This window comes from Podarcis pityusensis (assembly GCF_964106645.2).
Source record: "Podarcis pityusensis genome assembly, chromosome: 3".
NCBI lineage: Eukaryota > Metazoa > Chordata > Lepidosauria > Squamata > Lacertidae > Podarcis > Podarcis pityusensis.
In genome coordinates this window covers 107723395-107743822 of record NC_138026.1, presented here as the reverse complement: position 1 = coordinate 107743822, position 20428 = coordinate 107723395, and the positions used below count along the sequence as shown (strand labels likewise).

Sequence of the window (20428 nt, the reverse complement as noted above, 5' to 3'; positions counted from 1 at the left end):
CCATGGTTTAGTGCTAAATACATGAACTGGATGATCCCGAGTGAAGCGTTGCACTCATGTGGTCGCCACTGGTTCATTCTCTTTTCTGCATGGCTAGGAAAAGTATTTTACTAGGGTGAAGATTCGCTTTTACAGAATCGTGGCTTATGAATGCAGAGACCTTGGTTTTTAAGAGTCTCTGGACAGTTTCAAAACAAGCTGCTTAAAACTAGGTTTGTTAAACTAACCAGAGTTTGTTTTAACAAATTTACTAAAGGTTTTTAAATACGTGATCTCTGGTTCATTCATTACAAGCCATTCTGTAAAAACGAAACTTAAGTTTTGAGGAAGTCCCCCTAGATGAGGGGAGGCTCAACTTCATTGGTCTCATTCCAGCACATGCGTGTACTTTTACATATGATATTTTAATGTTCTGTACAAACACAGTTTGTGGTTTAAATCTTACTCTGATGCTGATTCAGTATGACCTATGTGCTGCTGTGCCATAAAGCCTTTAATTCACCTACCTACAGCTTTTGGACTTGCCCATGTACTTTATAGGAATTAGCATACAAGCCAAATTGTATGTGGAATGTAGATGGAGACTTGGCTTTCAGCTATTCTGCTTGAGGACTGGAGAAGGAACACTTGCTGTCTGAGCATAGTTAGGCATTTTTACTGGTGTGGTGCTGGGGAGAGGAGCCTGGTCGGCTAATTAGAGAAATAAGAGCAGAGTGTTAAATATGTTCCCATGTAAAAGTATAATTTTAAATAAAGAGCATGGTGGTATTAGTGGAAACTTAATCAGATACATGTCAAGACTAATACCTGAAATGAGATGAGAGAACCTTGTAGATAAACCAAAATAAAATGTATTCAACCCAACCTTCATGTGCAGTACAGTGGTACCGCAGGTTACAGATGCTTCAGGTTACAGATGCTTCAGGTTACAGACTCCGCTAACCCAGAAATAGTACCTTGGGTTAAGAACTTTGCTTCAGGATGAGAACAGAAATTGCATGGTGGCGGCAGTGGGAGGCCCCATTAGCTAAAGTGGTACCTCAGGTTAAGAATAGTTTCAGATTAAGAACGGACCTCCAGAATGAATTAAGTTCTTAACCTGAGGTACTACTGTATCAATGTCACTTTGAATCACTGTGTACTACAGCACATAGAAAATAAAGTGTTACTTAGTTTTCCTAGTGCCCCTAACAAAGAGTGTATTTGAAACACATTGGGTTGAATCAATTATATTTTTGCCTCATTTCTGTATTATTGCCTTCCCTCTTTTGGCTGTCTGGCTACAGTTTTATGATTATAAAGCATTGGTATTTTTATATCAAACTTCTAAACTGAACAATAAAAAGTTAAAGCACAGCTGTGAAATTCTGAATATTGGAACGTGTCACTTCTGTTTTATAATACCTAAGGTTTGAATTTATGAACACTAACTTTCCAAATTTACTAAATTGTAGCATCATTCACATATTATATGCTTTAGAGGCCTAAAGGAATGGAATCCTCCCTCCCACTCAAGCATCTTTTGTCATTCATGTGCACAGGCAGTGTTTTTTTCTTGGGGGACGACGATGACGACGCAGAGGTATGCATACCCCTAAACATTTTGTGAATCTATGTTTGGCCTCATTGAGGGGCAGTATTTCAATATGAGTAGGAAAATGAGAGTACCCCTAAACATTTTTTTAGGAAGAAAAAGCACTGTGCGCAGATATAGGTAGAAAACACTAGAAACATTTCTTTTTGTCTTGGTATTACCTCTGAGGGTGCGCTGTAGACCTTTGCCGATGCCTAGGTATCCAAACTGACTAAGAATGACATAGCACCTCTAAGTAATTACTATGCATTAAACTGATAATCCCTTCCTAATATTTACTTGCTAGCTGACTTTAATGAAACTATCCTTGTTCCCACATTGCTTCTTTATAGCCTACAATGGATCTATCTAGGCTGGTTGTTGTTTGTGCAGTCTGCTACAGCAAACTGTACAGTTGGTATAGTCCAGATTATCTTCTCTTTTTTTTTTTTAATGATATTTATTGAGAATTTTAAGATTACAAAAAAAATGAAGAAAAGAAGAAAAAAACACACAGATAACAATTAAACAATACAAATCGATAAAAGTCAAAATCAAAAAGCAAAATACATCAAAATCAAAAAGCAGAAATAAACAAAAAAAAATTTAAAAGCAGATCCAGTATTCTCAAATCCTTAACTGTCATTACTTTATTTCATCAAGCTCCTCACACCTCCCTTTTTTGTATTCTAGTTGTTAATTATCTCAGCAAATCCTTTCCATTTTTTATAATATTCTGTCATTAAATTACCTTAATCTATTTTAGCCTTATCTTACCATAAAAAACCCTAGAACTTAAAGCTTAAATCTTATTTATACCAATTTCTCATAACCATAGCATATTCTTACATAGTTCTTTTTAACATTTCTGCTAAAGACAAATAATTTCGTTCCAACATTTTTCTAATACTCATTAATTTTACAAAACATTCCTAAATAGAATTTTTAAAACTTTCTTCCAATCTTCATCCACGTCTCTTCCTCCTGGTCTCGGGTTTTGTCAGTCCTTTCTATCCCATCCATCTAGTTCATTAACCTGGTAACCTTATGTCCGAGGCCCTTAAGTCTCTTCCATGTCCCTTCCGCAGATCTTCTTCATATTTATACCTGTACTTTACTTTGTCTTCTGCTCCTTTCACTCGTGGAGACTCCAGCTTGACAATATTTTTGTCCCTTCTCGACAGATCAGCCCCTTTTCCATAGTCCACACTGAACTCCATGTGGTATTTAAAAGCATGTTTCAAGGTCCCTCCAAGGTTGAGGACCCCCACAACTCCAGACTCCTCCCGGCCCAACGCCAGATTTGAAAATTCAAAACATCCCTGCATAGGGGGGTCTATCCAGCCCCCCATCTCCAAGCCGAACAAGGCTCTATCTCTCCAAATCTGGCTTTTTCCAGGTTCATTCGTCAGATCCAACAACTCATGTTCCTGATGGGCCACAGTTCCCTCCATCTCTGCCTCCCAAGGTCCAGCCACAACCTCCTCCCTCATCTGATCTGTCAGAGCACACTCCTGGATTGATTCCTGAGTGGGTTCTATATAGATACCCACTACCTGTCCAAAATTTCTGATCGCATCAGTCATCAAATCCGTCTTCTCATGTAACTGTTCCAATAAAGCACTTGTTTTGCAGAAAGCACGCACCAGAGCCTCCGAGTACATTGTTGTGCAAGGTCAAAGTCTGATCCCACGATCTTAATCTATTGCAGCTCCAAAGCTCCCCAGTTCAGATTAATAACAGTTTCACAAGCTCCCTCTAGGGGAAGAACTTCTATTTGTATCCATCTCTCTCTCTCTCTCTCTCTCTCTCTCTCTTTTTTAAGCAGATCTAACAACAAAGTTTCCTTTTTCAGATATTTTGTCAATATTTTGTTCCTTTTAGGTGCGAAGGAGAACAATGGAATCACTATGTTTCTCTTCTTTTAACTATCTGTCAAAAACGTTTGTCTATAGTCAATGAACTTCCCGAAAACGTCTGTCCTGACACCCCGCTCCCAGGTTCAAGATGGTGGAGAATTGCTTTTCTTTACACTCTCTTCTGCAGGTTTAAACAGTCCAGAAAAAATCCCCCCTCTTCTCCTGCTTCCAAAGGGGGTTCAGTAATTTTAAATGATGAAAGTTGATCCTTTACAAACGATTTTCTAAACTCTAGCTTGCCATGTCTTTGCTTTAATCTTTCTACAAAGAGCGGAAGGCTGACTTCCTGTTTAGACCTTCCCGCTTCAGTGCCAAATTAAAAGGAATTTCTTAGTCCAATTTTCCGTTCTACTCACGGGTCGTTGTTTAGAGTCCAATTGTCCAAATTTAACCTACTCACGGGTAGTTGTTTTTGTAGCCAGATTGTCACAGGAAAAAGGTAGCGCTCTCCGGTAACGGCTGTGTGGCTTCGCTCCACGGAAGAAGCAGTTGACTCTCAGCACCGCGCCGCTTGCCCTGCTTCGCTCCGGAGCCCGTAATTGGGTTCCTTTACAAATTGGGGGGGGGCACGAAAGGTGCCCGCCAAGTCCCCCGGTCACAGGCTTCACCCGCCTGTGATTTTTTATAGGGTCCCCGCTTCGCCGTAGCGGAACAGACCCGATTTCCATAGAGCCAGTCCCTCCGGATCAGAGGGAGTCCGCCATTACCGATGGCGCCACCCCGGAAGTCCCAGATTATCTTCTCAATGGAGAAACTTTTTAGTGTAGAAATTGTCTCAGTTGATCTGGAAAGAGAATCATCTGGGGTCAAGTGATATTATTATACAGTACTGTTAAAGCCAACAATGTCTTGCCTAATCATGCTTATATTGGAGACTATCTGGGAGTTCCATGTAAAGCTTTCTGCACTTCCCAAAGGAACCATAACAAAACCCATTGTAAGATAAAGTAACAAGTTAAAGGGGGGGGGGGGACTTAGCATTATTTCTGAAATATGACAAGGGTAGCAAAAGCGTGCCTGATCAAGGATTATACCAGCTTCCTTAATGCCACCCAAGCTAATTGCAAATCCAGTTTAGAAGTGAATGTGCTTGATACTGGTGCAGAAATAACTTGAATTATCATTCTGGTTAATTGACTGATCAAATATTGGTGGGGTACATATGAACCCTGGTCACACATTCAGGTCAGTGTTGTTTCATAATAGCAAACCAATTTGATTAACTTTGTTTACATAATGCTGATGCTTTAAAATGTGTGACATTTTTTGACAATGAAAATGTTGACAGTTTGTCAATACAGTGGGACCTTGGGTTAAGAACTTAATTCATTCTGGAGGTCCGTTCTGAAACTGTTCTTAACCTGAGGTACCACTTTGGCTAATGGGACCTCTCGCTGCTTCTGCGCTGCTGCTTCTGCACAATTTCTGTTCTCATCCTGAAGCAAAGTTCTTAACCTGAGGTACTATTTCTGGGTTAGTGGAGTCTGTAACCTGAAACGTCTGTAACCCAAGGTACCACTGTATGCTAGGCATAACTATTAACCATGGTTTAGGGCGGTGGCCAGGAAGCACATAGTTCAATGGCCTGCTTCCTTAACTATGGTTTTTAGGGACTGACCCTTGATTTTGGTTGCATATTAAAGCTGAAAAATCATATTTAAAGATCTTATATAGTGGTTTTACATTGGTTTGCCTAGTTAGAATTGCACTGCTTTGCTGCTTTTCTAAAATATAAGATGGGATTTAAAATCTTAATTTCATAATGGAATGTCTGCTCCAAATCATTTAATGGATATTTGTGCTGCTAAGAGATTTGTTCATACACTCAAAATCTAGGCTGGCCTTAGGGGTGGTAGAGTAGGCAGCTGTCTCACATGTTGAAATGAAGGGGACACTGAGCTAAGCTTGGTGTTGCGTGTACCATCTAAAGTGAGCCAGGACAAAATAAACAAAAATGCAGTAGCATGCCTTTAACCTTTCTTTCTCAGTTTTAACTTCGTCATTTGTTCTAGATAAAAATCAGCCGAACACAGCTTGATACTGAGGCAATGAAAGGTCAAGTTTCAAAACTGGATAATGTTGTATTTATATTTTCAAAAAGAAAAATACAAATAATTTGTCCAGAACCATGTAGCAAAGCATTCTGTGGTAGCAAAGTAACAAATCTACCTATTGATGCTGATATACCTTCATCACACCCCTGCTCTAGTGTGACTTCCAGTAGATCAGCGTAGTTTTTTTGCTCTCCATTGTTTAATAATAGCAGTACACACACACACACACACACACACACACACGCCACTGTGCAAGATTCACCAGCCAAAACTAATGAAACCTAGGAAGGAAAAGGAGTGGATTTTTGTATGGAAGGATGGTGTACTCAGTTCAGTTCTGGTACTTTGAACAAATTACTTTGTTCGGAATTCTTTAATTCTAACTGTATTTCTTTTACTCTGGGTGTTGGGTATCGGGGTTCTAGTAAAAACCAAAGTTGACCCCACAAGCCTGAAGTCTGTTCACCCTGAATTAGAGAGGTAGCACTAGGGCCCCTTTTATGAACATTGCTTGGAAAGTCTAGATGCAGTTGGCCACTATCATTGTTTGGTTTTTCTAACCCGCATAAGACACAAAACTTGTCAACATTACAAAACTAACCATGGGGGGGCACTCCTCACCTATTTATCCGAGGGCAGCCTTGCTCAGAATCTCAATTTTCTTTCTCTTTGAATGAAGGGGCCAGAAACACAATATGGGGGAGCCAGTGATGCCTAAACCACAAGTGGTCAGCAGCTAAGAACAGTTAATTGCCATTAAGAACATAGGAAGAGCTCTGCTGGAGCAAACCAGAGATCCATGTAGTTCAGTATTCCGTTTTCACAGGCACTAACCAGATGCCTCTGGGAAAACCACAACCTGGGCATGAGTGCTATAGCATTTTTCTGTTTCTGAATTGCCTGAAGCTGCCAGAAGGAGAGAGTTGGGGAGTAAGTGGGCAACAGATGAGATACTTAAAAAATAATAATTATATTTTATTAAGGTGATTTTAGATAAAAGAAATAAAGTAATACGGGAAAAAAGAAGGAAAAGCGAGAGGGAGAAAACAACAGCATATAAAAGTGAAAATATGCAAAAAAAAAGAGAGAGCAATATACAGTATTACCATACATTCTTGTATAAATTGGTATGGTGTTATTGTCCTAGTGCTTATGTAAATGTTAGTAGCCTACTACATTTTGCATAAACTCGTTCCAAGTGTTAACATATTTATCCATACAGAATCTATGTCTGTAAGCAGTCTGTTCCTAAATTGTGATTGATGGCAAATCAGTCCATTGATTGCTCGATATCAATCTCTTGGCCACCATTAGGGCCTGGAAAATCCATTTCCATTATCCCGTTGATAATTTCCATACTGCAGGTATAAAGTTCAATAAAATCTCCGCTGAAAGATTTAACTTTTTCTGCAGAGTCATAGTTACACTGTTGAGCACTTTCTCCCAAAACTTGTTAAGTAAAGAACACTGTACAAACATACGTGTCATAGAGGCATTGTCCTTGCCACATCTCCAACACTGAGCTATCTTAGCTAATCCTTTCTTATTCAACCATAAAGGAGTCCAATAAACTCTAAATATTATTTTCTGTTATATTAGTCTTAATTTTAAATCTAATGACACCTTAGCTATTGAAGCTAATACATTTTCCCACTGTCTGGGTAATATTGAAAGTTCCAATTCTTTATTCCAATCATCTCTTACAGTCTGCATATTGAACTTGTGTATTGTTAATAGATGTCTATAAAAAATAATTGGCTTTTTATTTTTGAATGAGTTGTCCAATTGCTCAAATATCTCGGTTATCTCGCAAGCTGAAAGGGCTGATGGCCCAAACACACTTGTTAGGAGATGTTGTAATTGAAGTTACTGCCATTGGGCTGCATCTGATAGATGCTATTTTTGTCTTAAAACAGCAAAAGTATAAAATTCATCTTCCCCATCTATCAGTTGATCTAATGTCAATACACCTGCTTCTATCTAATTTTTCCATATCATCATCTTTTTTGCAATTCTTAGTATGGGGTTTCCCCACAAAGTAAGTTTAGTATGTGAAAATGGATCAAATTAGTTTCTATTAGCCAATATATTCCATGTTCTTCTAAATGATTTAATTGTTTCCAGAGTCACCTGAGATTTCAAATACTTTGATCTTATTATGGTCTAACCAACCGAAGATGCTATGTGCATATATTCTAGGGTTGCCCACACTGGAAAATTGGGGCCAGCAGTGGGCTTCCAGTATTTAGTACTTGACAGTAGGTAGGCATAATAATATAATTCCAAATTTGGGATTCTGAAGCTGCCTTCTTTAATTTGTAGCTGCGTTCTCTGCAAGGATATCCCTGGTGTTGCTGAGCCTCAAAGGCATTTCCTAAACAATGAGTTTATCTTTTGAAAATATGATCCAGATATAAAAACTGGAAGTCCTCTCAGGATATAAATGAGTTTCAAGTGATCGTTGTATGTTCTGTGCTTGACTGCATGCGCTGAAGATGAATATCTGTGATAATCCTTGCAGGATGTAGTTGAAGGAGAAGAGGCTAGAGCAGAGCTTTCCAAACTCTGTGTCATGACATGCTACTGTGTCAGCTGCAGTGTGTAAGTGTGTTGCATGAAAGCTCCCTGCGCTCCTCCTGGGGCTGGGAAGGGGTTAATTTAACCTCTGGTTTGCTAGTAAAACTGAATTACTGTGTCATGAAATGATGCATGTCTAAAAAGCGTGTCACCAACATGAAAAGTTTGGAAAGCTCTGGGCTAGAGTTGGGAAGTCGCTGCAGCTAGGAGCATGAAACACAGTCAAAGAGACAAAAAGGTTTGCAATGGTATATGAAACGAGTTTTTCTGCGGCCATTTTTATTTAATATTAAATATATCTATATGATTCATATCAAAGTTCATGATTGGAGGGATTGCTTAATGAAGAACTTGAGGGGAGAGGTAGCTGAAAATGGAATTGGAGCAGTAGACCTCTGATAGTAGATGATGGTAAACTCATACCTTGCTTGTCAGCTTTTTACATGCTAGGGTAGTTGATACTCATCCCAGATAGTTTGTACTCCTGATGTATAGCAGATAGAGAAAGATAGAAATAGGAAAACTGGATTATGCATGGGATAATGTTTAAAGAAGTCTTTACTGTATTGTGGTTTCTATTATCTGCTTGTTATTGATATCTCATAAATAATAATCCAATGTGAGAGTGGCTGTAATTCTCCTCTTATGGTTTTCTTTCGCTCTTGAATTGATCATAGAATGTTAATTGTTCATTTCTGAACTCAGAAAGCCTAGTTCTAAAACAGGATTCAGTGGAATAAAAACACCTGTACACTAAGCATTTTTTTTGGTACAGTGGTGCCTCGCAAGACGAAATTAATCCGTTCTGCGAGTCTCTTCGTCTTGCAGTTTTTTCGTCTTGTGAAGCACAGCTATTAGTGGCTTAGCGGCTCTTAGCGGCTATTAACGGCTTAGCGGCTTTAAGAAAAAGGAAACAAACTCGCAAGAACTCGCAAGACGTTTCGTCTTGCGAAGCAAGCCCATAGGGAAATTCATCTTGCGGAACGACTCAAAAAACGGAAAACTCTTTCGTCTAGCGAGTTTTTCGTCTTGCGAGGCATTCGTCTTGCGGGGCACCACTGTACTGGGATAATGCATCAGTTCAGATGACATCCTTAAAGTACCAGATCCAGGTGCTCTTGGAGGAAACTGATTTTTTTAGATCCATTTCAGTTGTGGCTTAGGACTGGTTTTGGCACAGAAACTGCTTTGGCTGCTGTGTATGATTACCTTTGTCAGGAGAGAGACAGGAGAAATGCATCCCTGTTAATTCTCCTTGACCTCTCAGCAACTTTTGATGCCATTGAGCACAGATTTTGATTCTGGAGCACTGCTTTGCAGCAGTTCTGGTCTTACTCTGTGTTCTTGGCAACAAAAGAGCTGGCTTGGTATCTTACTACTAAAAGCTTTTTCTTCCAATTTTTATTTTTATTTTAAAAAGTAGTAATAATAAATAAATAAAAAATTCAAAAATTTCAACACCTCTTGCAACGGTTTGACCCCTTTCCATTTTAACAGTACAAATTCTACAAATACTTCTGTATCTCCTCAGAAGCATTTCTCCTGCATATTCCCTGTCCTACCTTAATTGCACATGTTAATTTATCATTAACACCTATATCCCACACCTCTTTATACCGTTCTTCCATTTTATATTCACCTTGCCCCTTCCACTTCCTAGCTATAATAATTTGTGCAGTTGTCAATAAATTTGTGAGCAAGTCCTTGCTAGCCTGCAAACCTTCCACCCCATCATAAATTGATAATAATAAGTTTCTTATTTATTTCCATGATACTTATGCCCAGGTAGGGCAGCAATTTTGTGCATAGAAATAAACCCTGTTGTCTTGTAGGACTTAATATCTGAAGAAATATGCATAGCATTAGGGTGTAAATGACCTTAAGGCTGGAGTGTTAGATCTAGACTTCAAAAACGGGCTTTCAAAGGTAAAAGATTATTTTCAACTTTAGCACCTACATACTCATAACTTAAAGACTGTTCATTCATTAACCTACACTTCATTATTATCTATCAGTGCTGAATTTTGTGACTAATTAAACTATAAGGTTAGCAGAGTTAATAATAAGTATATTTGTGGTCTACATATTATTATATAATACAAGACACATTCCACCTCAGACAATAATTAAAATATTTTTTACCTGTACCAGCACTGGAAAACATTTAACACTCATTCTAAATATAAAATATTGTTTGAAATAATATAAAGCCAGTCAGGGAAAGAGGGAGATACAGTTGTGGGGAATCAAAGTACTTCTTGATTCTATAGCATTGATTTCTATTTGCTGAGTGTCCTTTATCATGATTACCATAAATCTGAGTAAAGATTCCATCCTTGATTTCTGTAATGTTGTGCATGCAGAATCTGTTTTTAAATTTCTGTGCTACATATAATTTTTTGTCCTTCTTTGCCTCCATTTTATCACTTTTGAACTTTACAGAACCTTGATGCCTTTAAAAACTGCATGATGGGCAGATACCTTCCCATTAATTTGAGTGGGTATACCACTCATAGGGTTAGTTGGGTCTTTCTACTCTAGCAGACAGGAGTATACTTTTACCTCCTATCAAGTATATTTCTGCGCTGCTTGATACCATATCCTTGAATCTTTCAAAGTCCACTGTGTCTACTGCAAGGCAAGAAACATAGATCTTATAAGCCTTTTGGAGCATAATAATATTAATAACACTATTATTTTTTAATTGCCTTCTACACATCAAGGAGATGTACAAAATGTAATAAAAACAGTTAAATATATAAGTGGGAATCCTCATGCAAATTAATTGGAAGTCATCTATACCTATCATGCAGCTTTTAAAGGAAAATAGGAAAAAATATTTCATGCATAAAAGAGAAGGGAAGGGTTTTTTAAATTATTTTGAGCTCTGGGGTGTACCTTGGGAGCTGCTGACAATTGGGATGGGTAGTGCTAAACAACCAGTGGTCTAAGTTGCTAAACGCCAACTTCATATCCAGTTCAGGTGCCACTAACATTTTTGGCCCTGTAGGCACATTTTGAACTTAAAGAAACTGTCATGGGCATTCCTTCCTCTTCTCAAAAAAACATAACCAGCCTAGGCAACATTCCCCCCTTCAAAACAAAACAAAACACCACAAAACCTTGTAAGACAACAGTGGCCCCCTATTTCTCCTTCTGCTTATCTGTTAAAAATAACAAGCCATATTCACACTCACAATAGGCTGCTTAGCTTGGCACCCTGGAAAGTAGAGTCGTAATTCTAGCTGCCTTGTCCTCTTTCTGTCCTATTCTAAGAATGCCTCTGAGAAGGAAGCTTGCCTCCCCAAGGTTTTTAGAAATCAGTTAAAATTAAAACTTAGACAGGAGGCCTAGGGGCCTACTACATTGCTTGCGTCTTCCATTTTGATACACTATATCACATATTGCTATAGGTAACACTTAGTAAATTTTACAACATGGAAACCTTGTTTTCTCCTCTTCAAATATATGTTTCTCTTCTTTTGAAAGAGAACCTCATGTACCGAGTGCTTCCAAAACTTCTGTATTCCAGCAGGCATACTCTTAATTTATTGCAAGGTGTCTTCTAGTTGCTGTCCTTAAGGGAGACGGAGGGCGTGAAACAAGATTGGGACCAGAATATTATCCTAAACTTCAATTTGAAGATTAGAAACAATCCTCTGCAATTCTGAGTTGCTCTGCTGGGTCTGTCCCTTAAATCTCTTCTACCTGAGATACATTTATGATACCCATATCCTCTGGTTGCATGGATGGAGGTTCCTTAAAACTTCCACCAGGACCTCAGTAACTTTCACCATGCCATCAGTTTGAGCCTAGACCAGGCCACGCTGTAGGTTCATTTTCTTGAGATGACTGTGCAGCTACATAATGGATATGTAAGCACCACCTGCAGATAGCTTGCATGTTTCCAGCTCTCATAGAGAACACGCCACAAAATCCATTGTCATATAACAGGAATAGGGAACCTGCAGTCCTTCAGAGGTTATTGGGCTCCCAACTCCCATCAGTTCCAACCTGGATGGCCAGTGGGCAGGAATGATGGGAATGTAGTCAAACAATATCTGGAAGGCAACCAGGTTCCTCATCCCTGGAAACCAGGTTCCTCATCCCCAGTCTTTGGTCAAGCCATACAACCACATCTGTTCAAATGCATCAGACATACTTACAACTTAAGGGTTTGTACAAGCCATTTCTTACACTAAAATACCTACCCAGTGTAAGTGAAGCAGCACGTTATCAAAGACAGACTGGTGCTCAGAAGCAATCTGTTATGGAACAGACCAGAGTTGCAGTGATAGAACATTACTTGATGTTGCCTATAGCTCCTAGCGAAAACCACCCATACGTATTCTCAGTCATCTACAGCCCATCGTGTACAATGACAATTCCTTCTTATGGGCCTTGCTTACGTAGAAGACATCCCCTCCAATATAAAATAGCAGCAACACTTGGTCATGGTTTAAAGTCACAAACCCAGGAACACAATCTGCAGCACACCCACATGTAACCCACATGTAACACAGAACATGTAAAAGATAGCTAGTCATCTCATGGTAATAAAGACTGATATCCCCCCATCCCTCAGTGCATGCTTATAAGGAGTGCTGATAACCAGGTAATGATAACTGTTCTAAACACAAAGTATGCACATATATCTATATATCTATATCTCAAAATTTTAATTCTGTTTAAAAGAAAATGAATGATAGTGAACATACATTTTTTTAAAAAAGATTTAAACCAACATACTTAAACACTCTTAAAACTAAATCCAATACTCTTATCAATAGCACCGTTGAAGGCTTCTAACCTGGCAACTTTGTGCTATCTGCAGGGTTAAAAATCACAAATCTGTTAGGTCATGTGTGCCTATAATATGAAAATACTAATTTTTAAAAACACACATAATCATTAAGGCGCCTGGTTAATCAAAAGGCTTATCAGCACAAAATTATTTGACTCTGGGCGAGGGATATGAAGGCAGAAGGATACGTTTGGCAGACAACTTGGGATTCCCCGTCACCTGGTTACCTCCAGTGTAGCAGAACATTTTCTGTAGGGAACTGTGGAGGTAGTATTAGCTGCTTCTCCTGCCTTTTGGTTTTCTTCTGCAACCCTTTCTCTGCAGCTAATAGGTGAAAGGAGCCAAATGAGAGATTTCAAAGGGAAAATACCAATGAGAGATACATCCTTGCAAATGTATTCCAGCCTCTGCTTTTCATGTTACAGGCAACCCCGCAGGATTGGGAATCCTGTGTTCAGCTGGTCCCCTAGTACCAGTCTAGACATAGTGCCTGTCTTCTCCCAAATACTTGCCTCTCTGGTTTACAGCATTTTTTAAATGCGAACTCTGGCTAGCCTGTGTTTCATGTTATGCCTCTGCTGAATCTGGAAAAACTTAACAGAGAAGAATCCTCTCTTGCTCCACCCTTCCCATTCCACCAAAGTATTTTCTGGCTTTGTACAATGGCCAGTTCTGGATGATGTAATGGAAGTTTATTATAGCATACACAGATATGTGAATGCCCTATTTCTCCCCCAGGCTAACTTGTAAGAACTTTAAAAATAGCAGGGAAAATGGGCAATTATGAGGGAAAGTGACAGACCTCTTAATAAATATATTGTCTTTCAAAATATGTGAAATGCTTCATTTTAAAAATAAACAGTGTTTTAAAATAATATTCTTAATGCCAATTCACAAAGATTCAAAGGTAGTAATTTTAGTGATGATAGCATTGCTACTACATTTAGCTAGTTACTGCTAAAGAAGACCCACTCTTAGGGCTTGATGGTAGAAAAGTATTTCCAAATGTTGCAGATTTCAGAACATCTTCATGGGTTATCTGGGAGTATGCCAAGCATATTTATCCTCCAGTGCGGTGACAGGCCCACCGAATCCTTGCTTCTCATTTGCCCTGGATTCCTCTGTTGTCTTTGCTAAATAAAATAAATTTGATGAATGCTTGAAAATACATACAATTAAGAAGCTTTTTATAGTTTACTTAAACCTTCTATTTTATGAAGTCCATGAGTTTGAGCTTCAAAGTTCAGAATTAGAAGCTTGGCTCTTTTCAGCACTGGTTCTTGTTAAGAGAAATAGATAAACATGAGTTCAGGATAGCAGAGATATTTTCCCACCTACACACATCCCAGTCCTGGAGTGGAGAGTGCTGGAAATGTTGATTGTGTGCTTTCCTGGACTGTGAGTCTTCTGTTACCTTCTGTACATTAGTGTACTGTTCAGGCCCCTTCTCAAAGGACTTAGTCATAATATACTGGAGTTCTTATATGTACTTATGAAATGCATTATATTTACATAAGATATCTAATGCAAAATATGAATGCAGATAACATATGTCTGGAAAATTAAATCACTACTTGGGCATTGAGATTGGCTGTTGTTCTGCCATGCATTTAGTGACACACATGCATTTGCTGCTAAGTAAATGTATGTGGGAGATTGAACAAAGGTGAAGAGCTTGATAATTGATAACCTAGATGATTTAATAGGCCATGCAGAACAGGTATAACTACTGAAAAGTAATATATTGTTCAGTCATTTAAGATGCATAAATGACTGTTAAAGCTTCATTAGGTATTAATTTTATTATGATTAGCTTGCTGCACAAATAGATTGGTAGTTTTTATGATTTTAAGAAAAGAGTACACATATGAAACTTCTACTCGAAAGAATAGGTACTGAAATTCAATATAGAAAGATTGTTAGATAAAGCATTTCAGTTAGGAAGCTTGCTAATTTTAAGTCAAATGCTATGTTGTTTTTTTCAGAGATTTGTACCTATTCTAGAGCTATTGATCTTTAGTATAGCAACTAACTGTAGATACCTTTATCTCACCATCAAGAAAAGTTAATTGTTTCCCTCATTTTCATTCTTTTCTTGGGAGAAGGTATGTCATGCAAATAGCTAGAAGGCCAATTATCTTTAAATTAATCTTATTTAATTTTAAGGCAGAAGCAGTAAATTGTAGTATGTTCCCCACAAATGTCGAAAGACACCAGGGACTTGTAGCACCTGTGGATGTGAGCAATAAAGATTTGTGCTCCTGCATGCTTGCCAGCTCAGTAGTGGAGGGGTCAGCAACTTTTTTGGGCCCGTAGGAACACTTGAAATTTGGGGGGGGGAGGTCTGTGGGCATTGTCCTCTGTTTGCTTCCCCCTGCCTCATCAATCTCTCCCACCCAGCAAAGAGCCCTCACACACACACATACACATGCTTCACTTTTCTAAGGAGTCGAGGTAAAGTTCTGATCCAGTAGAATTAAAATGGATTATTTGAATTAGCATGACTTTACATGGGGTTCCCAAAAAACCCCATCAATTTAAAACTTACAGTGGCGAACGGCACAGTAAAAAAACCACAACCCTAGATTTCAGTCCTTGCCAGTAATACAAAAATGCAGTCCTGGCACACACATCTTCATGGATTTTCATAATTTCTACATAGAATGACAACAAAACCACTGACAATTCACAGAACACATCATGGACACCAAGATTACCCATAATTTTGTGGTGATAAAAACTAGAAAGGTCCATAAATATCCTTCCTTCATCCATGCTTTTGTTCCATAGCAACTGTGGAATGTACCAGATCGTGATTTTATGGTCAATTCAGTGGACTTAGGTGTGATTTGTGATTTGATGGTGGTTATAGGGAGGGGATTCTGTGAATAAATGATGCAGTTTCAAGACAATCAATGTTACTCGATCCAACTGTGTGTGCACCTACCTTCTCTTTCACATTCCATTATCCCTCTTCATTTCATTGATCCTGTCCCATCCTAATTTCTCCCTCTTAGCCAATCTGTTTTCCTCCTTCTGTATCACCCCCCTTTTCCTTCTACCTTCTTAGTTGCTCTTTCTTTTTAGCTGCTGATCTGAATTCTGAAAAGGACATAGATCTGGACGAAGTACAGGAGAGTTATCAGTGCTCCAGCTTACTCCTTCAGTATTATGTTCTTTTCAAGGGGGGAACAGTAGCTATCTTCATCACTACCTTCACAGAGAAGGGGAAAATGAGACGGTGGGAGCTTAGAGAATTCACTGACACCAGGGGAAGTCCTCATGGGTGCCATGGCAGCTGCAGGTGCCATGTTGGCAACACATACTGTGTACAGTATATTAGAGTGGCTCTGTCTTGTCGCTATTCTTGACTTGTGCTGCACTTGCTGCAAAATATTGCTGTCAGTATTTTAAAGACACCATAGGGGAAGGTTTGTGTTTTTATGTTGCACAATTACCTTGAGTTTGATGGAAAAGGCAGGTCTAGTATGTAGTACTTATAAATTCTGGAGATTGTTTTTTTTCCACTAAATAGTCTTCATTGTATTTATGAGAACCATTTCACAGTTAATGTGTAAAGCATACTTACATAAGAATTTGGGAAAATTTAAAATGATCCTGACAACAAAATAATATATAGCAATGTAATTATATAGCATATTTCACCAAGATGTATATAAAGTTTTCACTGTGCCTTTTTGGCTTGATGTGACTTGAATGAAATTGTGTGTGTGTCAGTTGCAATCTTGTAACAGTTTTTTCTTTTTTTGTTTCTTGATAGATGATGATGTACCTGCAGATATGGTTGCAGAAGAATCTGGTCCTGGTGCACAAAATAGTCCATACCAACTTCGCAGAAAAACTCTTTTACCTAAAAGAACAGCTTGCCCTACAAAGAGCAGTATGGAGGTATTTAAAAATTAATAATCATGTTTTCCCTTCTGAAGTAATTGCCTAGCACAACAGGCACAATACAGTTCATGGGGAGAAGGCCAGTGGTGGCCGTGGAGGATTCTTTATGTGGGGTTAGCACAAGCGGAAAGGAGTTAAGGATTGACCATGTGCAATATGCATTAGAAGATCTTTGTGTAATCTAATTTTACTTTTCTAAAACTTTTCAGGGTGCCTCTACTTCAGCTACAGAGAACTTTGGTCATCGAGCAAAACGTGCTAGAGTATCTGGAAAATCACAGGATTTGTCAGGTAATGTCTTTTTTTGTTTGAGGGAGAGGGCAAAGAAAGTCTCTCAACTTTCTATTTTAATTTTAATTGAACAGTTTTTAACTTAAGAAAGTAATTGGGATGGTAATGGTAATCTGATTTCCTTGTCTACTGTCATTTGACTTTCATAAGTGAATTTTTATGGTCTCAAAAATATTTTTCTCAGAAATGGTTTCATTGAAGAATACATCATGTTGTTGTGCTGCTAGAGGAGGCAGTGGGTGTATGGATGTATGTACAGGCTTATTTCCAATTCACCTTGCAGAAGAGGAGAGGGGTTTTTAATTGACACCTGGGGCTAGATCGGGGTTTGGCACCAGCTGTAGGCAGGAGAAACCTGACAATGACTTTGAACCAGATAGGAAAATGGTAGTCCCATTTCTACACACCATTAAAAGTGGTGTCTTTGGGTAGCTACTTTTCCTGCCTGCACACTTCTGGGTAGGTGGACCCCGTTCAAGGAGCTGGTGACTTGTAAAACCTTTCACAACCTGTACTGCGTGACTCAGAGATTACCCCTTCCAATACGAGTTGTATTTTTCACAGGGTTGTTATGTGGGAATAGATAAGGATTGGGAGAACCGTGTATGCCACCTTGAGTGCCTCGGAGAAAAAGGATGACTATAAAAGCAATGAATGAATGAAATATACAAGATTTGTGTTATGACCGTTATATCTTGTTCCTTAAAGACAATGATGATGGTGATGATGATGATAATAATTAATTATTTTATTATTTATACCCCACCCATCTGACTGAGCTTTCCAGCTCCTCCATCGTTGCTCAGACATTCTGTCATTATTTTACATGGTGTCCCTCTGCAAGTGTTTCTGGCATGTGTCATTTTACCTATGGTCCTTTGATCAGTTACTGTATTCCACTGCACCTTCACAAATAACTTTGTCCCTGTTTGGATGATCAGAAACATTTTGGATTATGCTAAGAGGTTTGATGGTATTTAATTGCTTTAGTTGTCTCTAACAGGGAGTGTAACAGCAAACCTTTATAAACTATAGGATCTCAGGCTCACTAGCCTTATTTGATCTGACAGGGGTCCTGCTTTGACCTGCAAGACAGTTTTTCCCAAGCCATGTCCATCTGCCCACAGCTGGCCTTAGTTTTGGAAGTGAAACTACACAGCTTGACTCCGTATGTAACTCAGGGTTAGGAAAGAGGCCTGAGTCCAGCCGGCTGTCACACTAAAATAAATGTGAACTGTGCTATTTGACACTGCAGGTTGTCAGGGAACTCCTCCTTTGTGAGGAAAATTCTTACACGTGGAAAATTAGTGTGTTGAGGTGAAATGTTTTAGTCCGGCCACTGCCTGACATACTTGACTTGTAGTGAGTGAGTTGATAATGTAGGAGAGTGACCAAACATGATACTCCCTCTGCAATCTGAGGTGGTAATAATCTTTATTTATTTGAAAGCATTTATAAACAGCTTAATATTTAAAAATCTGTAAGCTGTGTACAATTTTTTTTTTTAAAAAATAAAAATAAAACACAACCTAAAACCAATAAAACAGCAGCATAAAGGCATATAAAAACAAATAAAACAGGGATTCAGGGGATTCTGGCATATAAAACAGGACCTGGCCTTGCTGGTCAGAGAAAGCCTGGGGAAAGGATAAGTCTTGCAGAACATCTAAAGCAACGTTTGAAACTCCCTTTGTTCTAGGCACGTTTTGTGACAGGAAATTTTGTTAGTGCTAGCAGTTTCTGAGCGCAGTATTGTGCCTAAGATTTAAGATTAACACTGGCACTGAGGGTGTGGGAGGAGAAATTCCTTCCCACTAGAGTTCCAAGAGATCGCTGCAGCATCCGGCAATCTCCAGCATCTCAGATGGCCTTGCAGAAAGGCAGCGTTTCCCTCAGATTGGCTGCCCTTAGGCAAGGAATACAGCTATCTTTTCCCTCCATCCCGTTCCCATCATCTCATCAACTGAAAACGGACAGGGAGCAAAGTTCACACTGCCTTGCCTGGCTCTTTCCTCAAGTGAGTTGTGAAACACTCCCTCCCATCCCTGTCAGTCCTCCTTGAAACTGCTGGAGGAATGGGCTTGTCTGCTCCTGGAGAAAATTCTGAAAATGTCAGGGACACTCTGCAAAGGAGGGGGGTATCTGGAGAGGAGAGAAGAAAAAGAGGAGCAATCCAGTGACTGCTTGCAGAGAGAGAGAGGATGCAGTGTGACAGCCTGTTTGTTTTTGCATTTCTCTCTCATCTTCAGTGCAGAAGGGGAGGCTCCAATAAGGGGCTGGGTAAGGAGAGTTTAAACCTTTGGTGGAATTTCACACATGTGGGATATGGAAGGAGAACTTCCCATCCAGAGTCCATTTGAAACCTGCTGAGCATCTTGGTGGACCAATTGATGATTTTTCTGTCTGTTTAGCAACTGTAATGCACTGTGCTTTACAGTGTTAAGAAATTCAATCTGTTATACAATAAAATCCAATATATAAGCACAAAAGGAGCAATTTGGGCATCATTTAGGAAAAAATGGTTGCTTTCAACCCTGATCTGGATCTGCCTGTTACAGTGGTGCCCCGCAAGACGAATGCCTCGCAAGACGGAAAACCCGCTAGACGAAAGGGTTTTCCGTTTTGGAGGTGCTTCGCAAAACGAATTTCCTATGTGCTTGCTTCGCAAGACGAAAATGTCTTGCGAGTTCCTGCGGGGGTTTTTTCCTCCCCCCCCCCTTTTTCCCAAGCCGCTAAACCGCTTATCAGCTGATGGCTAAGCCGCTTAACAGCTGATGCTAAGCCGCTTATCAGCTTATCGTTAAGCCGCTTATCAGCTGATCCACTAAGCCTGCTAAGCCCCTAATACTGTAGCACTAATCCGCTAAACCGCTGATGGGCTTGCTTCGCAAGACGAAAAAACCCGCAAGACGAAGAGACTCGCGGAACGGATTCTTTTCGTCTTGCGAGGCACCACTGTACTTGGAATTAAACCCCAACCGAGTTCAATGGGGTTTCTTCCCAAGTATAACGTTCATGGATTGGGGACCTGAAAACTTTCTTTGTATTCTTTTAAACTTTACATGTTTTGTTTAGGTTTTAGTCATCTTGTTTAACGTATGATGTGCTTTTAATTTGAAATATACTAGCCAGGTAGTTATGACTGTTTAAGTAGTGCTTGTTAAAGTGTTACCTACCTCAGACTCTCACAGTGATGCTTAAAATCGAAACAAATTTTGGAGTGGGATCTTTGAAGGTTTCAGTGGCCTTCAGTGATCCCACTCCAAAATTTGTTTGCGAACTGGACACTCAAGGTGTC

General features: G+C 39.2%; 1 protein-coding gene across 2 annotated transcripts in view; it reads left to right on the top strand.

The window, feature by feature from the left end:
* Positions 1–20428, top strand: part of FBXO11 (F-box protein 11) — a 70035-nt gene that overhangs the window by 23709 nt on the left and 25898 nt on the right. For both annotated transcript variants that reach the window (XM_081000902.1, XM_081000901.1), the window contains exons 2-3: positions 16709–16836; positions 17049–17130. In XM_081000902.1, the coding sequence (XP_080857028.1) occupies positions 16709–16836; positions 17049–17130 (210 nt within the window). The remainder of the gene's footprint in view (positions 1–16708; positions 16837–17048; positions 17131–20428) is intronic.